The sequence below is a fragment of the Ochotona princeps genome, chromosome 8 (genome assembly GCF_030435755.1).
Source record: "Ochotona princeps isolate mOchPri1 chromosome 8, mOchPri1.hap1, whole genome shotgun sequence".
In the NCBI taxonomy this organism is placed as follows: domain Eukaryota; kingdom Metazoa; phylum Chordata; class Mammalia; order Lagomorpha; family Ochotonidae; genus Ochotona; species Ochotona princeps.
The window spans coordinates 14,568,065-14,591,182 of NC_080839.1; the positions used below are offsets into that span (position 1 = coordinate 14,568,065).

The window sequence follows — 23,118 nt, forward strand, 5'->3', positions numbered from 1 at the left end:
CCGAATGGCCGCCTGACTACGCTGGGTAGTGAAACAGCCACCTGGAATGAGATCACGTCATACTCGTCTTCAACACTTTGTCCCTTGTTGACTTAGATGCCTGTGCCTTGTCTCATGCTCAGGTCAGGTGTTGAGCACCTCCACGAGCTGATGGGCCTTTCCATGCCCAGGGGAGAGAACACACACTGTTGCTTTGGCAACATAATCAGTCACCTAAGGTTGGGGAGGTAAGAGCTCAAGCCTTCATACCCTGAGTCTGCTCTGCCTTCTCACTACCAAGGCAGGTGAATGAATGAAAGAGTTAATGATTGACAGAATGGGAGAAGGAATAGTTCATGGACACTGTCTAGATCTCAGTCTCTTCTGCTGTGGGGTAGGGAGCTGGAACAGCTTGATGGTTTTTAAGTATTTTCCCAGCACCACCACACGGTCTTCAGATTAGAACTTATGAAAGCAACCTATCTAAAACAGGCCAACGGTGGAGCTTTCTGCATGAACCCGAGGCCAGCAGAGCTAAGCACCACAGCCAGCTGCACCCCCAGCCCTGCCTGTGCTCTCCGACCCTGGGTTAGTACCACACAAGAGAACTGGGCTGGGCAGTCACCAAGGCCTTTTGTGACTCCAGGATTCTCCAGGTCCAAGGGGGCTTAAATATGTCATGGAAAATGAAATTCAAATATAAGCTTTTTTCAGTGTCACACCTGTTTGAAATTCACATATTGGGTTTTTCTTATGATATATATTGTCCTGTGATCTTTTGGAAGATGCCTTAGATGTAGGGATTTCAAGATAAACTTATCTTCTAATTCATTTTTCAAAAAGATTTGACATGTGTACAAAAACACATAAAAATTGGGAAAAGATAATATAGCTGTGAAAGAGATGGTGCTAATTCATTTTTTTTTTTAAAGTTTTCTCATATCTAAGCCAGTAGGGTACAGGGCCTTGCTGTAGTTAAGCAGGGGCCTTTGGACAACTGAGCCAGAAAATGGCTCTGGGACCCAGCAGGTGCCCAGGGTCTCAGTCAGGGAGGGGTATATTTATTCTCCTGGGGTGGTTGGTGCTTGCATACTGGGTTCTGTAGGCTCACTCCCCCAGAGGGGGCTTCCTGCAGGTCCATTGATGAGGTCCCAGGTACCTTCCAGGAGAAGCTGTGTGTTGACAGCACCCAGCCCACTCCCCACGGCTGCTGCTGCCTGTCAGCTTTCTCTGTACCCCTTGTAGCTGTCACAGTCAAGGCTGATAAAAATCGCTGACGCAGATTGCAAGCCCAGCTGTGGGTGCTGGCACAGGCCCAGCAACCCAGACGGTCACTGGCAGTAGCTCAACCAATTATTGGCATTGCCGCCATCATCCTACGCAGATCTTAAAGACGTATATACAGGGCTGGTTTTATGCCTGGGTCAAATGACAGGGTGAGTCAAGAGGGGACAAACAGATACAGTGTCTAGATCTCAGTCTCCTCTTACTGTGTCCCCACCAGACACAGTGCAGCTCATTGACTTGCTGCGGGGAGGGGAGAAGATGCTACAACTATTGATGGCTGCTCCTGAAGGCAGAATGTGGTGATTCTGACAGAACTGGAGAGAATCTGAGGGCCTCAGGTGCGACCTGTCACGTCTCTGGAAGGCTTTCCCAGAAGCTACCCTGTCATAATTCATTGCACCTGCCTTGAGTGCTGGGAAGAGAAGTCCCCTGCAGCTTGTGACGTATTATACTGGATTTCTCAACTCACTCGCTCACTGGCTTGGTCTACCTTTATTGGGTATCTATTATTAAGGGCGGTGGTGGTGTGCAGAGTGCTTGTTGCAGGGACTAGAAACCCTGCTCTGTCCTTAACCAGTCTGCTATATCCTCACACCCCTGTCCTGTCCGCTAGCTGATCCTCAGACCCTGGGGAGGAGGGCGATGGGAGGGGCAGCTGGTGAGAGGCGCCAAGGCACCAGGGCAGGAGAGGTGACTTACGTCTGAGGAGCAGTGAAGGATTCACGCAGAAGGCAATGTGTTCGCGCTGAGTCATAATGGCCCAGCGGTATTTTTCCAGGCAGAGAAGTGGGAGGAAAGGCATCTTGCGAGGAAGGCACACGGTGTGCAAGAGCAGAGAGGTGTGAACAAGGGTGGCATGCTTCGGGGCATGAATAATGCAAGGCATGGGGGTGGTGATGTGCAGCTGGGGACAGCCAGGGGTAGGGCTGGCAGAAGGGGTATCTGAGGTCATGGCAGGGAGACCCAGAATTGTGGGATTAGACCCTGATCTTGACGGGGAAGGCGCTACCGCCTCCTGTTATCGTTCCTGAAAGGACAGGGGAGGGGGGACAATCTCAAAGATTTTGAGTGGAGAGTTGGGGCACAAGAAGAAGTTGGGCATCTGATGAGAGCGAGAAAGAGCACGTGTTGGGGTTGCCTGAATCACATGCCCTGAGTCCCCCAAGGGGCTCCTCACCTGCTCGCCTTTGGTGTGGCCTGGGGAAGCGTAGGTCTCCGGGTAGTGCTGCCGCTCAAAGGGGCATTCCAGGGGCTCGAGGTGGTGCTGGCTGAAGGCGTCAGTGCGGAGGTGCTTCCGGGGCCCGCTGCTGCTGCTCTGGGAGTCAATGCTCAGCCGGCAGCTGTCCTGGTCACCTGGAACCCCAACCCCCACCGGGAGAAAGTGATCAGGCAGGGGACCCATCTCCGGGCCAATGCAGAGGACATACTGGAGGCACAATGCCAGGCTCCCGAGCCCCCTGGGGAACTTGGCAGGATTAGAGATAGGGCAAGCCACTGTGCAGGTGGAGATGCTTGCAGAGTCCTGGATTATAGGGAGGAGGGCCTTGTGTCCTCGGCAAAGCCTGGGCAAGTTGCACCCCCAGCCCTGGCTGTACCCTGGGCTCCCCAACACTCACTGTCATCCATCTTTCTCTTGCTTTCACCACCAGGCTGAGCAATCCCCAGGAGCCCGTTGATGGAGTAGGTGGAGCCCAGGGAATCCGACTGGGGTGACTCTGGAGGTGTGACGGCTGAGCTGGGGACTGCAGTAGGGTGAAAGGGAGGCGGTCAGGATGTGGGGGTGACATTCTCACCCTCCCTTGCTGCCATCATAGGAGAAGGCAGCGAGTCATGCTGTGAGGTCACTCCTCCAGGGCCCCTGGCAAGAAGCCCCCAGGAGCCAGTACTGTTCCCAGTCTTTGTCCCTCTGCAACATTTCTCTGGGAGTCAGGCCAGCTCAGTGCATGCAAGGGTTTAGAGCGTGTGTGTGTGTGTGTGTGTGTGTGTGTGTGTGTGTCCAGGCCCCTCTGCACTCACTCAGCGTGTGTCCTGGGCTCAGGGACTTGGTGGCCACGCAGCTGTCCATGGGGAGGTTGAATGGTTGCTGCACTTTGGTCCGGATGATCCTGTGAGGAAGAAGAGAAAGTTCTTTAGAGATGAGGAAGCACTCGTAGTCATCTCCTGCCATCAAACCTATGACCTCATGCATGGGACCAGATCATCCCCAGTGTCGTGACTGGTGCCATGGATCACCCAAGGCAGAAATGCAGAGATTTGTCAGCATCCTTCCACTTGCTATCAAGCCCACCATTCAGGACTGTGAGTCTGACCCTGTAAATCCATCCAGCTCTGTCCCCTCCATTTCTGCATCCCTATACAGAGACAGAGTCCACGTGCCACCAGTACATTTTCACCGGGTCCCTCACTGGCCCACACCCATCCACTCTCCTCGCCTGACGGATTCTCTCAATGGCAAAGTGAGGTTTTTGAAGTGGGAGCCAGCCTCTTGCTTAAAACCTGCCAAGCACACCCTTCCCCATTGCTCATATGTCAGAGGCAAGAATATAGATGTAGCCAAAGGGGCAGCCTCATCTGACCACCCAACCTTGGTCCACCTCATGTTCCTCTGCTTGTGACCTACCAGCTTTCTTTCAGCTTCATGGAAGAGCCTACAAGCCACAGGACCTTTGCACAGGCCATTTCAGAGTTCCTTCCTTCCACCTTTACTTTCATAACTCTTCCTCACTGTGTCTTATTTCAGAAAAGCCTTTATATTCTCAATAAACCAAGGCACCCCTCACTGACTCACCTGCCAGCTCACCCTTGTTAGCAGATTATAGAGGTATGTGCTTACATTTGACTACCTGATTAGTGTCTGCTCATTTGACTATGAACTCCCAAGGACAGGCATTGTGTGTCCCCAGGGCCTCACACCTAATGAATGAGTTTTGTGTGAATGAATGCGTGAGTAAGAAATAATTGATGCAGAGAGGCAGTGAATGAAGAGCTGGAGGACTACACAAATGAGTGAATGCTTGAGTGAGGGCCACGTTCCCAGTTTTGTGGTGCAGGAAAAGATCAATTCTAGAAGATTTTTATTGAATGAAAGATGTGACATTTGAGGTAGGAGACTGTGGATCACATAGCACAGTGGGGCATGAGGGAAATGTGTACCCACAGCATGGGGCAAGTGAGAGGCCTCCGTGGTAGACCTGCCCAGCACCTGGGCTGCCTTCCTCCCTTCTGCTCTGCCCACGCCAGGTCTTTCCTCGGGTGACCCTCTTGTGGCTCCCCCAGAGTCCCAGCCTGCTGCCAGGGGCTGCTGTGGCTCACCTGTTAATGGAGCTGACACTGGGGACAGTGTCATTGTCACAGACTCCCTCAGCCAGGAGCCGGTCTCGAATCTCCCAAGCGAACATGGTAGGGTTCTGCCGCTTGTAGTCTCCGATCTTCTCCACCACTTTGGGGGTGGCCACCTTGGGCTTGGAGCCCCCTATCACTCCAGGCCGGATGCTGCCAGTCTCGTAGTACCTACTCCAATAGAGAACCCCAAAGAATTACCCAATAAGCAGGTGGGGTCTTTGGGTAACGACCCAAGCCAGAGCCTCACTCCTCTTGAAGGCTGCTGGGGTAAGGGGGTGGCACCCCAAGACTGGCCTTGAACACTTGCTATGCCTTGAACTATCTGTTTCCCTCACTCGGGGAGGTTTTGTGACTGCCAACCCTGAACCATCTGCTGAAGACTTTACCCCAGCTTCCCTCTTTCCCTTCCCATGGGCCAGGCTTTTGTGCCTGCCCCAAGAGGAGCCATCCTCAGGGGCACAAATGATTTCCTTTCCCAGATATGAAAAATGACAATTGGGGATCTTCTCTATCTGGTTTCCACTGGCGAAAACATGACTGACGATTTTCTCTGGTTATCCTGATTTTACCTTTGTTTGAGAAGCCACCTAGGATCACTGGGCACTCCACCCTGTCTCGCTGGTTCACCTTTTCATCCTGTCTGAGCTTCTCTCACAGCCTTTACCTTCCACTCCAGCTGAAGTTGAAGCCACTTTTCCTGCACTCCACAGCCTGGCCCAGCCCTGGAAGCTAAGCTTCCCTTTCCAGGGTCTGTACTTCTCCCTTCTCCCCAGCCCTCAACTAGCTTGCCTTGGCAGATGGATGGAAAAGAGGGTCATGCCCTTCACCTTAGTGGGGAAACACCCTGGTTCCTTTTACCATGAAAAAAAAACACACCAGAAAACAAACAAACAAACAAACAAACAAACAAACGTGGCTCCTGAAACTCCATTTAGGGACTGGCATTGTAGTGCAGCGCATTAAGCTATCACTTGCAGCCCAGGCATCCCACATAGGAGTGCTGGTTAGAGCGGTGGCTGTTCTGCTTCTGATTCAGCTTCCTGCTAATGTGCCTAGGAAGTCAACTGAAGATGGCCCAAGTACTTGGGTGTCTGCCTCCCACTTTGGGAGACTTATATTCAGTTCTTGGCTGCTGGCTTCAGCCTGGCCAGCCCTGGCTTATTGTTCGCATGAGGAGTAAATCAGCAGATGGAAGATCGATCTGTCTCCCTCTTTCTCTCTTCTGTCTCTCCCTCTCTGTTGCTCTGCCTTTCAAATAAATAAATCAATAAATCTTTTAAAAACAACAACAACAGCAGCAACAACTCCTCTATTCATTAGTCTGTGCCATCCAGGACTCATCGCTCTGGAAAAGCTACAGCTCATCGTGGAAATCCCCTCTCTGCAATCCCTGTAAAAGACCATGCTTTTCCCTGACAACTTCAGGCACCACGCCAAGGCCTTCCACAGTTTATTTATGAGTCAGGCTTCTTTGCCTTCTTAAATTAGAGTTCCTATTTAATCCACATGTAGGTTGTGAGAATGGGACAGGTACATGGAGCTGACCCGAAGCCCAGAATGCTGGACATTTCATTTCATAAGTGGGGATGATGGAGCACCTGTTGGTTCACTCCCCAAATGCCTGCAATGGCTGGGACTGGACCAGACCAAGCCAAGAGTTCAACCCAGGGCTTCCATATGAGTATCAAGGATTCAAGGACTTGAGTCATTACCTGCTATCAAATGGGGTGAGCCTGAGCAGAAACCTGGAACTGGGAGCAGAACCTGGACTTGAACCTAAGCACCCCAATGTGGAATGATGGTGTCCTTACTGGAGTTTTAACTGCCAGGCCAACATCTGCGCACTCATTTTTTTTTTTTCTTAAATATCCGTGTATAGCAGAACTTGCTTCCATTACCCTAAAGTTTTGCTCTGATTGGTCTGCGTGGGAGGATAGATATTGATTTTGACTGTTTTGAATCAATGATAGCTCCCAGGTACAGCGAGTGCTGTGAACTGCTGTACTGGGGTCTTACAGTTGAGTGGCTCTTGACCTCCATGTTCCATAAACATGGCCTGGTCATCTCAGAAGATCATGGTGGCCAAACCTGGTTTCCAAAGAAGCCAATTTAGTAAAGACTGAACAGAGGCCTGAGAATCTGCATCTCATGAATCAACCCTCATATTTCTGTGGCCGGTGTTCTGGGTGTTAGTTTGAGAGGCCAAAACACGCCCTCCTGCAGGGCTCTTACCTGGGGAATCACCCATGACTATGTGTCCCCTCCCTATTGGCATCAATGCCCTGAGCCTCCGCAGAGCCAGGCTTCCAGAGAAGGTTCTTCTGTCACAGAATCAGAGGAGACTAGAGCATATGAGACTCAGGGCAGGACAAACTGAGAAGAAAAGGACCAAGAAGGGAGGAAGGACAGGAAGACGGCAGATGGATGTTGTGTCTGAGCAGAAGTTCAGGTCCTGAGGCCAAACCTGGACTTGGACATGGGTCCCTTGCCCCTGGACAGGTTGGCTTGTGGCCATGAGGTGGGCTGCAGAGGACAGACTCTGCAAGGACAGTGGGGCAGGGTGAATTTCGTGCTTACCTGCCGAGGATCTTGCTGACACAGCCATGGCTGACGCGGAGCTGGCGAGAGATATCGCAGGGTCTCACACCCTGGTGGGCCAGGTCTACAATGCGTTGACGGACCACTTCAGGCAGGGGTCTGCCATTCACGAAGGCTCCTCCCAGCTGGTTCAGCCCTCCATGGCCTGAGAAGATAGCATTTGCAGGTGTCAGGGTCGGGCAGGGAGGTTGGGTGAGGATTAGCTTTGAACATGAGTGTGTATGTTTGTGTCCATGTGCATGACTGTGAATTCCCACGATCAGGTCCTCAGGAGCTCCCCCTGCATCCTTTCTCATATCCCTCCTCCCAAGCAGGCAGGCATGGGTGATGTTCACAGCCACCCCCATGTGCTGGTTCCCAAGGATGCATTATGAGCAAGGGTCTGCTCTGTCCCCCTTGGAGCCTCAGTCCTTCACTCAAAATCTCCTCCTTTCCTTCCCTCATTATAAAAAGTATATTAGAGTGAAGGGTTCAGGCCAACATAGAGCTGGGTGACCTCGGGGACGGGGGGTAAAGTCCCTTCTTATCCTCCACTGCTTTTCCAAGACATTAGCAGGGAGCTGGATCGGAAGTGGAACAACCAGGATTCGAACCAGCGTGTTTAAGATGCCAGATCTGCAGGTGCTGACCCCAGGCCTCTTTCACAGTCCTTATTCTCCTCTTTAAGAAGTAGAACTAGGCTGTGAGCACCAACCTCACTGAAAAGCACAGAGCATCCAAGCAGAGCTTCTCGGTTCTGCTGGGGCAGAACGGGCCTGAATGCTGCTAGGGGCCCCAAGGCCAGAACACTGAAACCAGTCACCAGAGGCCTCAAACACACATGACCCTGTGGGTTCCAGGACTGGCAGGTCCGGCTGCAATCGGCTGTGCAGAACACAAACCTGCCATGGAAATGTGCGGCTGCTTCCTCACTGCTTTCTTGACTCAGTCTCTGTCCTAGGCACTGCAGTCTGCTTCCTTCTGAGTCCAATAGCTACACTACACAGATACTAAGTCTTGCAGTGGCCAGAAGAAAGGAAGACTCAATCCCTGCCCTTCCCTGCTCTGGTCCCTCATATTACACAGGGGGGACCAGAGCAGCCACCAGTTAATTAACATTCCTCGTGATCACATCTGGGACTAGGAATAAGAAGAGAGTATGAGAATCAGTGGAGGGGCAACTGGCCCGGCTCAGGCAGCCATAGAGCCCCTCCTGGACAAGTCTGAACTCACATGGAACTTTAAAGAAGGGCCAAAGCGAGATACAAAAGAGAGAAGGCTGTTCCGGGTAGTACAAACACACTATGAAGGCTCAGAGACTAGAAGGTACTTGTCTGCCCAATGTGCAGGCAGGGGGCAAGGCTTGGGCATCCACCTTCCTACAAGAAGACTGAGCATGGAGAATTTGAGAGAGTTGATTGCTATGGCTTGAATGACTCAGCAGATAGGAGGAGCAGCCTGGATCCAACGCAAGTTTAGGGTGTTGCTGCCTGGGGTGAACTCCGTCCACTGGCCAGAGCTGACCCTGGCTTTGCAGCTTATAGGGAAGATGCCACAGTGTGGGCATTGTGGAGTGATCTAGCTGGGAAGGAGGGTGGAGTCTTGGGGGATGGGACTCCAAGAGAACAGGCAGGCAAGAAGGCAACACCAGGGCTTCTGTGAGAACCGGTTAAGACTATTTATGGTCCAGGGTGGGAAGTGCCTTTGTGGGAACACCGTGCCCATTACCACCCACTGACTTAGCACATTCAGAACTGCCTTGCAATGTCTCCGCAGGGGCCCAAGCTGTCTTCTGGTAAAACAGTCCATTTCCCTTAAAAAGGGGGCGAGAGAGACTATGAGCCTGTGCCCTGGGCAGTTAGGAGGAAAAGCCCGCTGGCCAAATACCAGTGTGAGGGACAGGCTGATCCACCCTCCGGGTGGTAGACAGCTGGGCCAGGGCACAGCTTCCACCTGCCCAGTTCCAGTCACCTGCCCAGGTGGATGCTTAACCACCAGGGCTGGGGAGATGCCCGCAGTGGCTTTCAGTGCAGCCTGGGTGGTGGGCAGAACCAGCTCCTCACTGGCCACCCTATCAGTCATGGAAAATGGATGTAGGCATTTGCTTCCACATTCCCTAATGGTTGCCGTCTGGCTCTTTCTGAACACAAGGGGGCGCCAGACAGCCACCCAAATATTAAAAGACCTTGTACAGCCCAGCTTGGTCATTATATTCTAGAACTTTCCCTGTGCTGTTTTGACCTAGGATATTGAAGCTATGGCCTCCTCCACCTGGAAGCGAGGTTTCCTATAGATGGGAGTTGTTCACCTCTAGCTAGGTAGTAGATTTAAAATAATCACCATTTTGAAGTGTGTTATTTAGGCATCGTGCCTATTAAAAAATATTATGTTGCCTTTGTCCTAAATTATCCTGAAGGACTGACTCTGGAACCTTAGAAACCCAAACCCTGGGGGATACTCTGGCAAGAATATGTACCACAATGTGTGGAAAGTTGCATTCACATCTCTGGCCCCTTAACTCTGAAACCTTTGGGGCTTTATTTTGTTTTACTGGCTTAAGAGCTTCTGAGGGTGCAATCAGACAAATAGAGAATCACCATGTTAAGGGATGAGTCCTTTCAAAGAGATGAGGTCAGGTGCTTGGGGTTCAGTAAGTTACCATAGTAGGGAGGAATGACTAGGCAGTGAGGAGGTAAAGAAGTTTCTATGGGAACAAAATCCATGCAGAACATCTCATGTTTTCAAGAAGATTAAAGATGCTGATGTGGCTGAAAGGTAAGCCAGAAAGAGGTTCTAGAGGGAGGAGAGCTGCAGGTGGAGATGGCCCTTACGGTTTGATGCTTAAGCTGAGTCCCCACAATGGAAGGACTTTGGTCTTCCCTGTGTCCGGTGTGGGGGAGTGGATTCCTCCGGATGAGTCACCATCAAATGCCCAGAGGTGGGTGCAGGCTTCCTTCCTGCCCTGGAGAGGGCCAGGTGCCCGCTGTGCTGACCACCTTTCCAGACTGCTGCGGATGGGGTGGGCCTGAGGCCGGAAACCAGCCATGAGTAGGAGCCCCCTGGTTGGGCAAGAGGTGGAGGAATGTGTAGACCAAGAAGAGGTTTGAAGTTTCCTTTGCAAAAGCCCTTTGTAAGTCTGGAGGGTGGTGGGTGGGATAGGGTTGGCGAGGAAGCAGAAGATGAGATCTTCTGGCCTGATGCAAGCAGGTCCTGAGTGTGAAGATACTCAAAGAAATCGAAGCTTGCCTAGGGTCATGGGGGACCTATCTCACGGTAGGGAGACTGGAGCTCCGCAACACGTCAGCCTGCTGTCCAGAAAGACATCTTCTGAAAAAATAACCATGTGTGGAGATCAGAGTCCCAGGAATCAAAGAGGAATTGCAGTTTGCATCTCTACTCTTGCAAAAGAGTAGGTCCCCAATAAAATTTTTTAAATGTACCTTGACAACCAAATGCAAGACTCATTGATTATACCTACAACATCATGACACATCTAAAGAGCAGAACGCTGGGCTTGAGACTACAGCTGAAGGACTATATTATTATAAAACACAAGAGATCTTTAAGAGGGGGTGGGGAAAGGAAGAAATGGAGGTAAATAAGAATTTAAAAAGAAAGTAACCATTGTGGTTGGCTCTGGGATTTTCCTCGGAAATTCTGTCACCACTTGTATAGCACTGAGGAGTAGGTGTGGGAGAAGGACAAGAGGGGCTCATTGCCCAAAACTCTTTTTCCATGTGCTCCTCTGCAAACTCTGAAGATGTGGGGATCTTTTCCTAGATCCTTGGGACAAGTCCTCACATGGCTCTGACGTGCACTGAACAGCAGCTCAATCCTTTGAAGGGCTTTTATGAGGGATTCAAGCGTAGAGGTCTTGCCTTTGCCTACCCAGCACCTGACCTGTGGTGGCTGCTGCACAAATTCCCAGGATTTCTCATGAAGGGACTGCAATTCCAGTATCTGGTGCTTTCTGCTTTTTTCTTTCTGTTTGCTTGCTTCTTTACAGTTCTGCTCACTCCGAAAGGGACAATGGTTTGATGTGTTGTTCTGCAAAAATTTCCATTGAACTACCAGGAGACTCAGTTATAGCTCCAGAGAATGTCAAATGGGAGTCTGATCCTTAGCAGGCCTTTGGGAAGTGGTGTGGTGGCTGCTTTGGAGCACCCTTCAAATCAAGGTGGGCCTAGTCCCCTTTCATGAAGAAGCAGGCTTGCTAACGACAGTCAATCAGTCTCTGACGTTCTCAGCCTGCTTTGTTGTTGCTCCCCAGAGTACCTGTTCCTTCTGCAGCCTCCCAGCTGCTTCCTTTCTGGAATAAAGATGAGAACTTGCCTCAAACTGCTGCTAAAGGAAGTGTCCTTCGTCCATGAAATCCCAGTGTCTCCAGTGAACACATGGGATCACTGGAGCACCCATAAAATTCTGGGTTAGTTGGACACTTCAGACTCTCAGAGCAGGATGAAGGGGACAGGCATGTTGCAAGGCAGCGCTGTGCACCTGCTGTGCTTCCACCTTGCTGTGTGACCCTTGGTATCTCCATGCCTTACATCTGTCCTCCTAAAAGCAATTGGAGAAATGAGACAGTAGCTAGGCAAAGCTGTTGTTTTTGTTTCTCACTGATCCTTTCCTTCTCTACCTGTTTCAGAACACTACTCTAAATTATCTTCTTACATTGTTTGACTCCTTTTCTAGAAGGTCTTTCCCATGAAAAACATTCACCTATGCTGCCCTTGCCTGGAGATGGACAGAGAGATACAGAAGAAAGGAAAGAAGGAAGAAAAAGAAAGGATTTCTCCTTGATTATGAACTAGTTCTTTTTCTCATTTTAAACCAAACTTCTCAAAAGCAGTCATACTGAGGTTCCTGTCTTGCATTTCTTTCCTGCCCTTTCAGTGGTAACTCCTCCTATACCTCCTGCTGGCCACGTGCTCACACACTTGTTGATAGCAGGTGAGGGGAAGGAGGGAGCATGCTATCTCCTGGTTCCTTATATTTTCAGTGTAGGCTTTTGGTTTCTTTTTAATGGGGTTCTCTCTCCTCATTTGCTTCATTTTATCTACTTTTTCCTAAGCTTTTCTCAAATCTCAGAGCTGTTGTTATTCTCCATGGCCATGCTTGGCGACTCCGCCATTGTTTGACCTACAACCCATCTTCTGAGACCTCATGGGCATCCCAGATGTGCTCAGCCAGGCCTTCCTCCACTTTCAAGTTCAGCTTCATACTGCTCCTTCCACCTGGAGCTCTTGCCGTCCACTTTTCTCTGGTTAACTCTTCGACCGTGTATCAGCACTAAGTCACTTCTGCAAAAGTCTCAGTGGTTGTACGTTATCCTATGGGGTAGTGTCAGCATACCATTCATCAAATGCAGCACCTACCATGATGTCTTTGAGAAATTTGATGGAAAACAAGAAAAAGAGCTTTATAATCAGAAGGAGGGTTTTGGGTTGCCTAGGAAGCTATTGTAGATCAAGTTAGTTGAATTTGTAGGTCTACATTTTAAGTGTATGCATCTTTGCATGATTATCTGTATGAATAATCATTACTTTCTCCCATCAGATTGAAAGCTCATACCAGGCAGTCTGCTTCTGTTTTGTTCATTATTGAATTATATTAAATAGGGATGTGATTTTGCTGCCACTTGGGATGCCCAGAATCCCATATCGGCAACTCTGTTCTCCCTTTCAGACTTCTGTTAATGTTTACACTGGGAGGCAGCAGGTAATGGCTCAAGTAGTTGAGTTTCTGCGATCCACTTGAGAGACCTAGATTGGATTCTTTGCTCCTAGCTTCAGCCTGGCCTGGTCCTAGCTTATGGGCATGTGGGGAAGGTAAATCTGTGTGTTTATCTCTGCCTTTTAAGTTAAATTTAAGGTTCAATAAATATGACACATAAATTAATTGTTAACCTTTAGCATCACAATTTTTCCCATATGTAATACTTTTGAACATTTATTTAAATAATATTATACTAGTCATCCTCAGTATTCAAAGATCCACATGTTCATTTATCCATTCAGCATATTCTTTAAATACCTACCATGTTCCAAGTGCTTTAATAGAAGCGATTGCATATGGTTGATCCCTAAATGCATGGGGCCTCCAGCCAAGGGACAGACAGCCCAGGGATGGGTTCATATTTACATAGTAAAAACACAGAGGAATGCATAATTTACTAGTTGGGATAGGTGTCAAGGACACAACAGGGTGTAGTGTAGAGAATGACAGAGCTGAGAGTGAGAGGTTAAATTACTTCAAGGTAATGAAGGACGATTTCTCCAAATGATGTATAATCTGCGGGAGAGGTGACTTGGAGTTAAAAGCCTCCACTTTTCAGTTTGCACATAGCACTTTTTGCTACACAGGTGGAGAGCAACACATCTAACTCCAAGTCTGGCCATGTCACCGCCATTTAGGAATCCTTCCTGGGCAGAGTACCATTTCCTGCGGGATAAAGTCCATGTGACTGAAACTTCTCATGGTCTACATGACCATGCTGGGTGATGCTACCATTCTCATCACCCTCAGCCCATTTCCTGAGATATCAGGAGTAAGCTACTCTGTCTCAGCCTGACCTTGCCTTAGCTATCTAGCTTTACTTTCTACCTGTCTAAGCCTTGAACCTGATGCTCCAGCAACATGGAATTGCTAGCTTTCTTTCACAGCATTTGGCTACTGTCCTGTGCTACTGTTGGTATTATTCTGTATGCACTCACCTTCTTCTGGGTGAATTGTACTCATACCTGAAGAGTCAGTTCATCACACTTGCTTCCCCCAACAGGAAGTCTCCTCTGGCCTTTCTTGCCTGCTTTTGATGCTTCTTTCTTACATGCAAGCCAGGGCATAATCTCTCCCACTACATTTAGCAGAATATGAGTATGAATGTCTGTTTATTGGTTGTATGCTGCTACATAGATTGCTCGTCCCTTGAGGGATGACAAGCATCTTTATCTCCGAAACCTTAATATCTATTGCAATGCTAGGTGCACAGTGGTACTTAATTAATGCTTATTGAGTTGATTGCCAGGGAACATGCCAGGAAGGAGGGAGGGAAGGCAGATCCAAAACACATGTAATGAAGCCCATACATTATTCTTTTGCCCTAGACAGAATTCTGGCTCCCATAGACACATGCTGTAGACTTGATTTGTTTCTAGAGGGAGTATAGCTCTTGTGACCTTGGGAAAGAGAGGCTCATCTGCTTCTGCAGAAGCCTGGAATGAATGCATAGCTCTTCCTGTTGGCTGTGACATCATCATTGAATATGAGCACTTAACAGGTTTGCTTTTTTTTTAATTGGAGGGGTAGGAGAGAGAGAAGCATACAGAGGGTGTTTGTGTGTGTGTGTGTGTGTGTGTGTGTGTGTGTGTGTGTGTGTAGAATAAGAACATTCTCTAATCTCTGACTGCTGATTCATTAATTGAATGCCCAAAATGGCCCAGGCTGGGAGTAACAGTCCACATCTCCCATGTGGATGTCAGGAGTCCAGTTACTTGCACTGACACTAGTTGCCTGTCCTCCACCCCAGGGTCTACATCAGCAGGAGGCTGCAATCAGGAACCACAGCTAGGACTGAAATCCGGGGCTTCTGATATGTTTTTCAGGCATCTTACCTGCTAGCCCAAACAGTAGGTCAGCACCCTGGTCTCAGGCTCCTGTGAGAAGCTTTACGTTGGGTGGAGCAATAGATGTATGTGCTCTCTTGCTCTTGCAGGAGCACTCTGTGAGATGAGAGTCCCTGACACTATTTTACATAGATGAGGAATGTGTCATCAACTCTGGACTTTGGGCTCTGAGCCAAGAAGCCTTTTCACCTAACCGTGGCCATGGAGACTCTGTGGAGAATGACAAAGAAGACCTGCACAGACTCTGCCCTTGTGGGTTTTACAGCTTTCTTGTGAGAGTCCAACAAGCATGGAGACAACCCAAGCTAGAGAAGAGCTCCCCCTCCTAAGAACGCAACCATCCCAGGCTCACGAGAGGAGACTCCCTGTCTGTGTACGCAGAACTGTCCTTGTCCAGCCAACTTTCACATGTCTTCTTGCCCTGGTGGGTGGCTGAGGTTCATGGATTCATCTATTTTCATTCTGAAGCCATAAAGGATAGAGATTGGGAAGCCTTTGCTCTACCTCTGCTACCTTCTGACTTTGGCACAAACATCCTCCGCTGCCTTCTTCTCATAGGTGTATTGTGTGGTCTAAATAATGTGATGCATGCAGTGAATCCTTTATAGGGCCTGGACTGCAGCAGCCCTTCCACAGATGTTTCTCATTGTCTCAACCACCCTGACCACTGCTACCTCCATGCTAGACACTGCTCCAGGCTCCAGGAGTATAGGCTGGAGGTGAGTAGAGTGTCAATTTTTTTTAAAATAATGGATTCAATTTAATGAACATTTCTCAGCAGCTGATAGAGTTTCTCCACCTCAACTGTCCCTCTCCTGGCCTGGAATATTTTATTCTCTCACTTTTCCATCATCTTTAGTAAGAGACAAGAAAAAGGAAGGGTTCAGGGATATCCATAGGGGTGTGGCATAACTCCAGCTCCTTCTTTCCCCTCTTGACTGTTCAGTGATCCTTGGTCTTGTTCTTGTCAATTTGATTTCCTAGTCTGTTCTCTAGTAGGGCTTCTGTGCTGTTTCATGTCACCCAGGATGACCAGAGGACATGAGGCCACAGGACCAACTCCAAATCTCTACATGCTGAAGTTCTAACAAATTTAAGAGGGCCTCCCAATAGGGCACAAAATTTGGCTTTCTTGGATGTTTTTGTCTAAGATCAGCCCAGAGGGTGGCAGTGACCAGAAGGGTTAGCACTCCATTTCATTAACAATGTAGAGTTGACTTAGACGGAGCAAAGGAAGGGGGGCAAAGTATGGATAAAGAGGCTTATTTGGATTAAGCCATAGGTGGGAAAGAACCAGATTTGTCTGGTATTTCAGCAAAGCTGGACCTCACATAGAAGCAAGGAATGGAAGAAAGAAGGTTTATTGTCAGTGTTCAGCTCCTCTCCCCAGCTGGTCTGAGCTCAAGGATAACTACAGCCAGCACTATGGAATACACGTATTCATCAACCAAGCTAAGCCCTATAAACGCACCCTTCCATTTAATTATCCTAAATGCTCTTTGAGGTAGGAAGCACATTCCCCATTTTGCAGCTCTGTGATGAAGAGTAGAGACAAATAGATGACTTGTCCAGGGCTGTCTCATTGCAAAGGGGCAGAATGAAGCGTCAAGCTGCTTAGCTCCTGCCCACCCACTTCCTGGCACAGCCTCTGGTGGCAGCAGTGTGCTTGCTCTGGGTGCAGCCAGACCCTGTGCTGAGTTAGGATGGAAACATTCCAAAACTTACTTCCAAATTCTCACCAGGTTTCATCTCCCCCCTCCGCCCACACCCATTTCCTTTTAAAAAATCTTCTCTAATCAGAGAGCACACCCAATTCCTCTGCATGTTCCTCTGAGTCTTCCATGTTGGTTTATTCTCCTCTATTCTCTTTGTTTACATCCGTCTCTACCTCCTTTCTTGCTCGGCTTTTCTTTCCTGCCTTGGGGTTTTATTCCTCTTTCCTAAGTCTCTTCCCCGGCTTTGCTTTCTTTTATTTTTATCCCTTGCAGACCACACCCCCACTCCACCCCTCCAAGCCGTCCCCCCCTTTCAGGAGAATCCTCAGCCCCTTCCTTGCTCAGGTCCTTTCCTGGGGTAGCCCCTCCCACACCCTCCCCCTACCCACTAGCCTGCCTGGCTTCTCTCCTCTCTCCCTCCTCCCGGCTCCTTTGGCCATCCCTCTTCTTTGCATCATCTTTATCGCCTGCATGACTGCTCAGGTTCTTTATCCCATCTTCCCCTCAAAGGCATTCGCAGCTCGGCTGTTATTCTTGTATTAGCATTGAAACCATTAAAGCTAATTTGTTTGCCCTAATCTCCATTTATTTTTCCCTAGTTGATATTAGATTTCCCTTTCTATTGCTCCAGCATGATTTTCTCTTTGTCTTCCTAATGGTCTACCCCCCTCTCTCTTCCTTTATTCATCTAGCTGGCTTCACTGTGTGGACTCCGAGCCTTTTTCTGCCTCCACCTCCCTTAGATTAACCCTAACCCCTCCCTCCAGGAAGGGCCCCAGTGTGTGAATTTCCAGGGAGAAAGCTGCTGAAAATGCCTGTTGACCTCTAAGCTCCCTAAGGAGATGGCTTGTCCCAAGATCCTGCCTTTCCCTAAAGGCAATCTGGACGCCTCAGTAACACTGGAGTGAATGGGACACAAGGGGCCCGTCTTGAACCTGAACATGACCTAGGTGGAGGCATTCTCTAGCTAGGGTGGCTTTTGGGACTCCCCAGACTCTTTCTGGATGTCTCTGCCAGGTTTTATACATCCTCTATCATTGACAAAAGAGCACACGGGCCACCTTCTCCTAGTGAGTAAGACTCGGCACTGTGCCCACGGAGAAGCACACTTTCTCACCTTCCCAATGAGGTGACTATACCGATGTGGCTGTGACACTGGACTGGCCACGCCTCACCGTGTACTCTGGCCTTCACGGCTCCCAAAGAAGTGTCCCAGGAGCAGGACTCATGGGACCGCCCTGTGTGGCCTTTCCAGCCTCATCTGTCTACAGCCCACGACCTGTGTTTAAACATTTCGGCTTCCACCTTGACACCAAGCTCCCCAAGGGCAGGGCACCAAGCTTTGCATGCAGGCAGCAGAACACTGCTTACAACCCCAGCTGCATGGTGAATGCAGAAGCTTCCCACCTCCATGGAGTCTTTTGGCTTGTCTCCAAATCTGGATTTTTGAAAAAGCTCCCCTGATGATTGCTCAGAAGTTTGTAGCTCCTCAGTAGGTATCAACTGAAAGCATTAATTTGTTAATTGGACATGAACTTGCAGGCAGGGGCTGTAAATGGAGACATCCAGGACTCCCTGGACAGGTCATTCTTCCCAGATATTTCTCACTGAGCTTCCTAGACACCACCGGCTAGGGCTGGGAAAGGAGCCTCCAGGTTCAGCAGCAAGGGTCAGGCCTCCGCGTGTGAGAGCAGGTGGGCACACCTGCTGAATGCAAATCACTGAGCTGGACCCTCAGCTCCTTCCAGGGGTCAAGGTTGGTATTAAAGCAATTTTCAATTCAGCAGATTGCAATTCAGTGAGCACCCACTCTATTCAATGAGCCCACCAGTATTCCTGTGTGTACGTGTGTGTGTGTCTGTGTGTGTGTGTGTGTCTGTGTGTGTCTGTGTGTCTTGGGGGAGAGGGATGCTCTTGAGCAGAAGTCAGCCCTGGTCTTTAAAAACTTGTAGGTTAATACCCCTGGATGTGTTTTAGACCCAACAAGATTTGCAGTGCACCGGTCTCTTTCTGTCTTATCCACAAGCAGCCCTGTGGGACACCCATAGGGCCTGGGCATGTGCACGTATGTATGTCCCTCTGGGCAGGCACCATGAGGATGCAGGTGGAAAGCACACAATCCAGGCCATGTGACATGTGTTCTGATGACTGCAGTGACTCATGATCTTATCAGTGCAGGGTGTGTGGACACTGACTTGAAAGTCATCCAGAGACAGAACAAGAGGGAAATAGAGAAGTGACTAGTCTTCTAGCTCCTGGTAGGGATAGGAAAGCAGGGGTGGTGCTAGCAGGTGGGAGAAGGGGCACGAAAGAGGGAGGCAGGTGGAGGGGGTCCAGGGAGCAAGCAGGAGCTGCAGCTGGGCAGAGTGCTGGGAAGCAGAGGCCAGAGGAATGCGGGATGCTGGATGTAAAGAAGTCACTTAGAGGAGAGAAAGGAGGACCCTTCCCTCAGCCGGGGCAGAAACTAAATTGCGGCTCAGTTTCCAAGTCTGGAATTCTGAGCTTCTGAGTGAACTGAGACAGACTGAACAGTTTAAGGGGGGGAGGCAATAGGGAAGAGAAGGCTCCGGTCTGATTTAGAGGCACAGTGAAAGAATCCTTTCCTGCTTTCAAATGAGATCCCATTCCCTGTCAGTTTCAGGAACCACAATTCAACTCGACAAAGTGAATGCTACCTGTTGCTGGGACAATCTGCTCCCTGCTGCCCAGCTATGACAGACTCTGCTGTTTTGGTTCTGAGTGACACCATCCACAGATGTCCCAGTTTGGGACCCTCTGAGAAAGTGGGGAAAGCAGGATCTTTGCAGTGACCCAGTCAAGGGAGGTAGTTAGGATGGGCCTTGATCCAGTATGGCCACATTCCGTGATGTCTGCACACAGAGAGTCATGGGATGGCAAGACATGCCAAGGATTGCCACACAGCTGGGAGTTTTTCCCTCGACCCCCAGAAGGAATCAATGCTGCCGACACCTTGCTCTGTTAATTTTGGCCTGCACGACAGTAAGGCAACCACTTTTTGTGACTAATGGCACCCAGATTGTACTTAGATATGGCAGCCCCAGCAAACAAATGTGCAGACCAATCACGCCCACTGAGTTGGGCACAGCAAGTGTAAGGGAGCCCTGTGAGCTCGTCTCCCAGGACATTTGGCTGCCCCTCCAGCTTCCCTCCTAATGGCTCTCCAATAGAAGGCAGGCCCCATCAGGCAAGCCAAGGCAGATACTCTGTAGGTTCACCTGCTTCTCTTGATCTCACTTCCTCCCTGCAGAGCCCTCATCCTCACCGTCAATTTTAATCAGATTGTGATTCTTTTTTTCTTTAATGAGAGCATCAGTGGATCAGCACAGCAAAGCCTACACAGAAGGGTCTGCTTTTCATGCCCTGTTGGGTTTGGATCCAGTCCTGGTCTATGAGGGCTTGTAGACTTCTCCTTTCAAGAACTTTCTGACCTGGATTAGTTAGTTGATTGGTATAGGTATAGTTGGTTCTGCACTCACCTAATACTCACAGGGTCCATTCAAAGTGCTATCAGGTAAATGACTCTTTAATTCAATTCAATAAATGAAATACTGGGCTTGGGTGGTGTCAGGGATGGATTTTCACAACAAACTTGGGAGAAAGGTGGGGCTGGCACTTTTAGGCCTATTTTCTAGGTAATTGAAGGGTTAAGACACTTGTGCTAAGCCAGTTAGGAGCAGACTTGAGACTGCATTCAAGTCTGACAACCTGTCCCTCCTTTCACAATCAGACAGGAAGTCTCTGGGTAGACGGGAGACCCCAGTAAGGAGGACCATGTGCTCAGTGTACTGGCTTGAAAGACTCTATGTGGGAAGGAAGGTTCTTTGGGTGGGTATTGGGTGACAGACTTTAAATCAAATGCTAGTTGTCTTACTCTGCTTTCTTTTATTAAAACAAAATACCCAAGAATTTATATGAAAAAGGGATTTATTTTGGCTCACAATTTTGGAAGCTGAGTAGTCCATGCTTGGGCAGCCCTATGTGGTGAGGGCCTCATGCTGTTTCCTAATATGGTGGAGGGAACAGGGGAAAGCAGTGAGGGATATTTGCAGAAGCCAAAACATGGAGCAGCCTTGCCTTGTATCAACCCACTCTTCTAGCATCTGATCCAGTCCTGTGGGACCTAACCCACTCCAAGAAATAGGCATTATTCCCTTCTGAGAGCAGGGCCTTAAGTAGCCCAGTAACTTTCCTCTGGGAGCCTCCCTCTAAAGAGATCAAAACTTGCCAATATCATTACCCTGATGACCAAGCTTCCAGCATATGGTCCTTTGAGAGGACAAAGCACATCCTAACCAAACCATTGACCTATGAAAGAATCTCTCAGGCTTGTGAAGGGTTCAGATCTCAGGGCCTCATGTCTGCTAACACAAGCCCAGAAGGCTGGGATGCTGGGCTAGAAACTAGACTTGGGAAACACTTCTCTAAAGCTAAGGAAAAAAAGAAGGGGATGGAAGGGAAGGAGAATGAAGGTAGGGATGGAGGTGAGAAGGAAGAGAGATGAGGAGGGAGTAACAGGGGGGAAGTGAATATCATTATATTCTTAGAATTGTGTCTATGAAGTACATTAACTCTGTTCTCTGTGTGAATATTCTATTCACATGAAGGAAAAACTAAAGCTTAAAGGAAAAGAAAAACACCTGGTATAGGACGCTAGATGTTGATGTTGTTTGGAATTTCACTTCTTCTCTAGAATAATTACAAGGGTCTTGTATTCCATGGTCATCACAGATGCTCTGAGGCTGAACTTGACCAGCCATCCTGCCAAGCTGACACCCTCATTTGCCAGGAAGTTCCCCTGTTGTGACAGAACTGCCCAGGCCTGCCAGTGTTTTCCACTTCCCCCTGCCACGGCCGCCTGGCCTGATCATCTTCCTATGGAGAACAGGCTCTTGTGTGCCAGGAAGATGTCTCAAAAACTTGGGAGTTGTCCAAGTGGGGCCCCTCCAGCCTCAGTAGTTGCACAGGGTCCCTAAAAGGCTGTGTTTCCTCAGTTCCCCAATCATCATCCACTATAAAGAAAACAGAAGACTAATTATAGCAATATCATAGGAAAGAACTGGATGTGCTTCGTGGGTGGAAAACTCCACATCTAAAACTCAAATGTGCAAGTTACAACAACTAGTGAAACAATAAAACATGGTATTGGAGAACTGGGAGTGAAAACTCCAGCATGAAGTTTGTAGCATCCTTATTCCGTGTGAGATTTTGTGTAAGGTGTTTGGGTAGAAAGAGATCTGAAAGAGCTCTTACTCCTGCCAAGCTCAGGAGTAAGAGTAAGAAGCTAGGTGACCTTCGTTGGCGACATAAACTGGGTACCAGTGGAGGTGGGAAGAAGTGCAGGGGGAAGTCAGACTCAGTGTGCAGTGGGACAGTCACTGAAGGTTGGGGGTGTCTACAGGAATCTCACACAAGAGAAGTGGAGCTTGATCAGAGCTTTGCCACGAGGTTGGGAGTGGGGACTGTGTTCCAGGCAGCTGGCATAGAATGGGCATGGCTCAGAAATGGGAGTGGGCACTGGTGTGTTTTGCAAACACAGGCTAGTTGGCAGGAACATGGGTTGCACACAGAAACAGAGGGAAATAGGGCCAGGGAGGTGGGATAGCATTCTCTCAGATTGTATGCCAGTGGTTTACCTGAGAACGTTTGTTAATGATTGGATCAAAAGGAAGTACAAGCAGGAATCTAAGCTTATTTTGGAAAATCACCAGGTTAAGTTTCTCTGGAGCAGGGCCAGGAGAGCAAAGGAATTAGAACATTTTAATAATGCAAATAATCTAGCTATCACAGATTTCTGCCATGACTGTTCCACACAATAAAAACCCTGCAGAATTAAGGGGAAGGTTGGTCGGCTTGCAGCTCTGGAGAGTTCTGAGAAGGATACGAAAACTGCCAACAACAGGAGTGTGAGTATGAGGGTCTCACACACAAACAAGTTAAGTGTCCTGAAGCATGTACATTAAACGCACTGTAGAAACTGGTGTTTGTGGCATAGTAGGTAAAGCCACAGCTTATGACAAAGGCATCCCATATCAAAGTGCTGGTTTGAATCCTGGCTTGCTCTATTTATAATCCAACTCACTGTTATTGCATCTGGGAAAGCATCAGAAGACGACCCCAGTGGTTGGGTCCCTGCACCCATGTGAGAGACCTGGATGGAGTTCCTGGCTCCTGGTCCAGCCTTGGCCTCTGTGGCCATCAGGATAATGAACCAGAAGATGGAAGATCTCTCTATATATCTCTTCTTCTCTCTGTGTCACATTGTCTTTCGAACAAATTAATTATCTTTTCTAAACAAAAATCAGTGCACTGTACTCAGACTTCATGATGGCAGATTAGAAATGGTACCATAGCCTAGCTTCTCCTTAGCAACGCCCTGCAATCACTTTCCATTTAGGGACATGCCTGGGACTCCACGTCTATGGCCATGCTGGTCCCTCCTGTGAGCCACCTTGTGGAGCCCTGGCCCTGCCAGACTTCCATAGGCGCCCCTCTTTGCCCCACTTGCTCAGCATTCAGCGTCCAGCTAGGAGCAGGTGTCTACCTTTTGTTTCTCTCTTCCATTGGTGCCTGAAGTC

At 49.0% G+C, this 23,118-nt stretch overlaps 1 protein-coding gene across 2 annotated transcripts in view; it reads right to left on the reverse strand.

The window, feature by feature from the left end:
* The window catches only part of PAX8 (paired box 8), a 54,644-nt gene that overhangs the window by 17,549 nt on the left and 13,977 nt on the right, over nt 1-23,118 (reverse strand). Inside the window, exons 2-6 of one of the 2 annotated variants that reach the window (XM_004590738.2) lie at nt 7,186-7,351; nt 4,579-4,776; nt 3,283-3,371; nt 2,883-3,008; nt 2,444-2,619 (exon numbers count right to left, since the gene is read on the reverse strand). In XM_004590738.2, the coding sequence (XP_004590795.1) occupies nt 2,444-2,619; nt 2,883-3,008; nt 3,283-3,371; nt 4,579-4,776; nt 7,186-7,351 (755 nt within the window). Of the gene's footprint in view, nt 1-2,443; nt 2,620-2,882; nt 3,009-3,282; nt 3,372-4,578; nt 4,780-7,185; nt 7,352-23,118 lie in introns of both variants that reach the window. The other variant, XM_058667639.1, reaches the window with a different exon arrangement.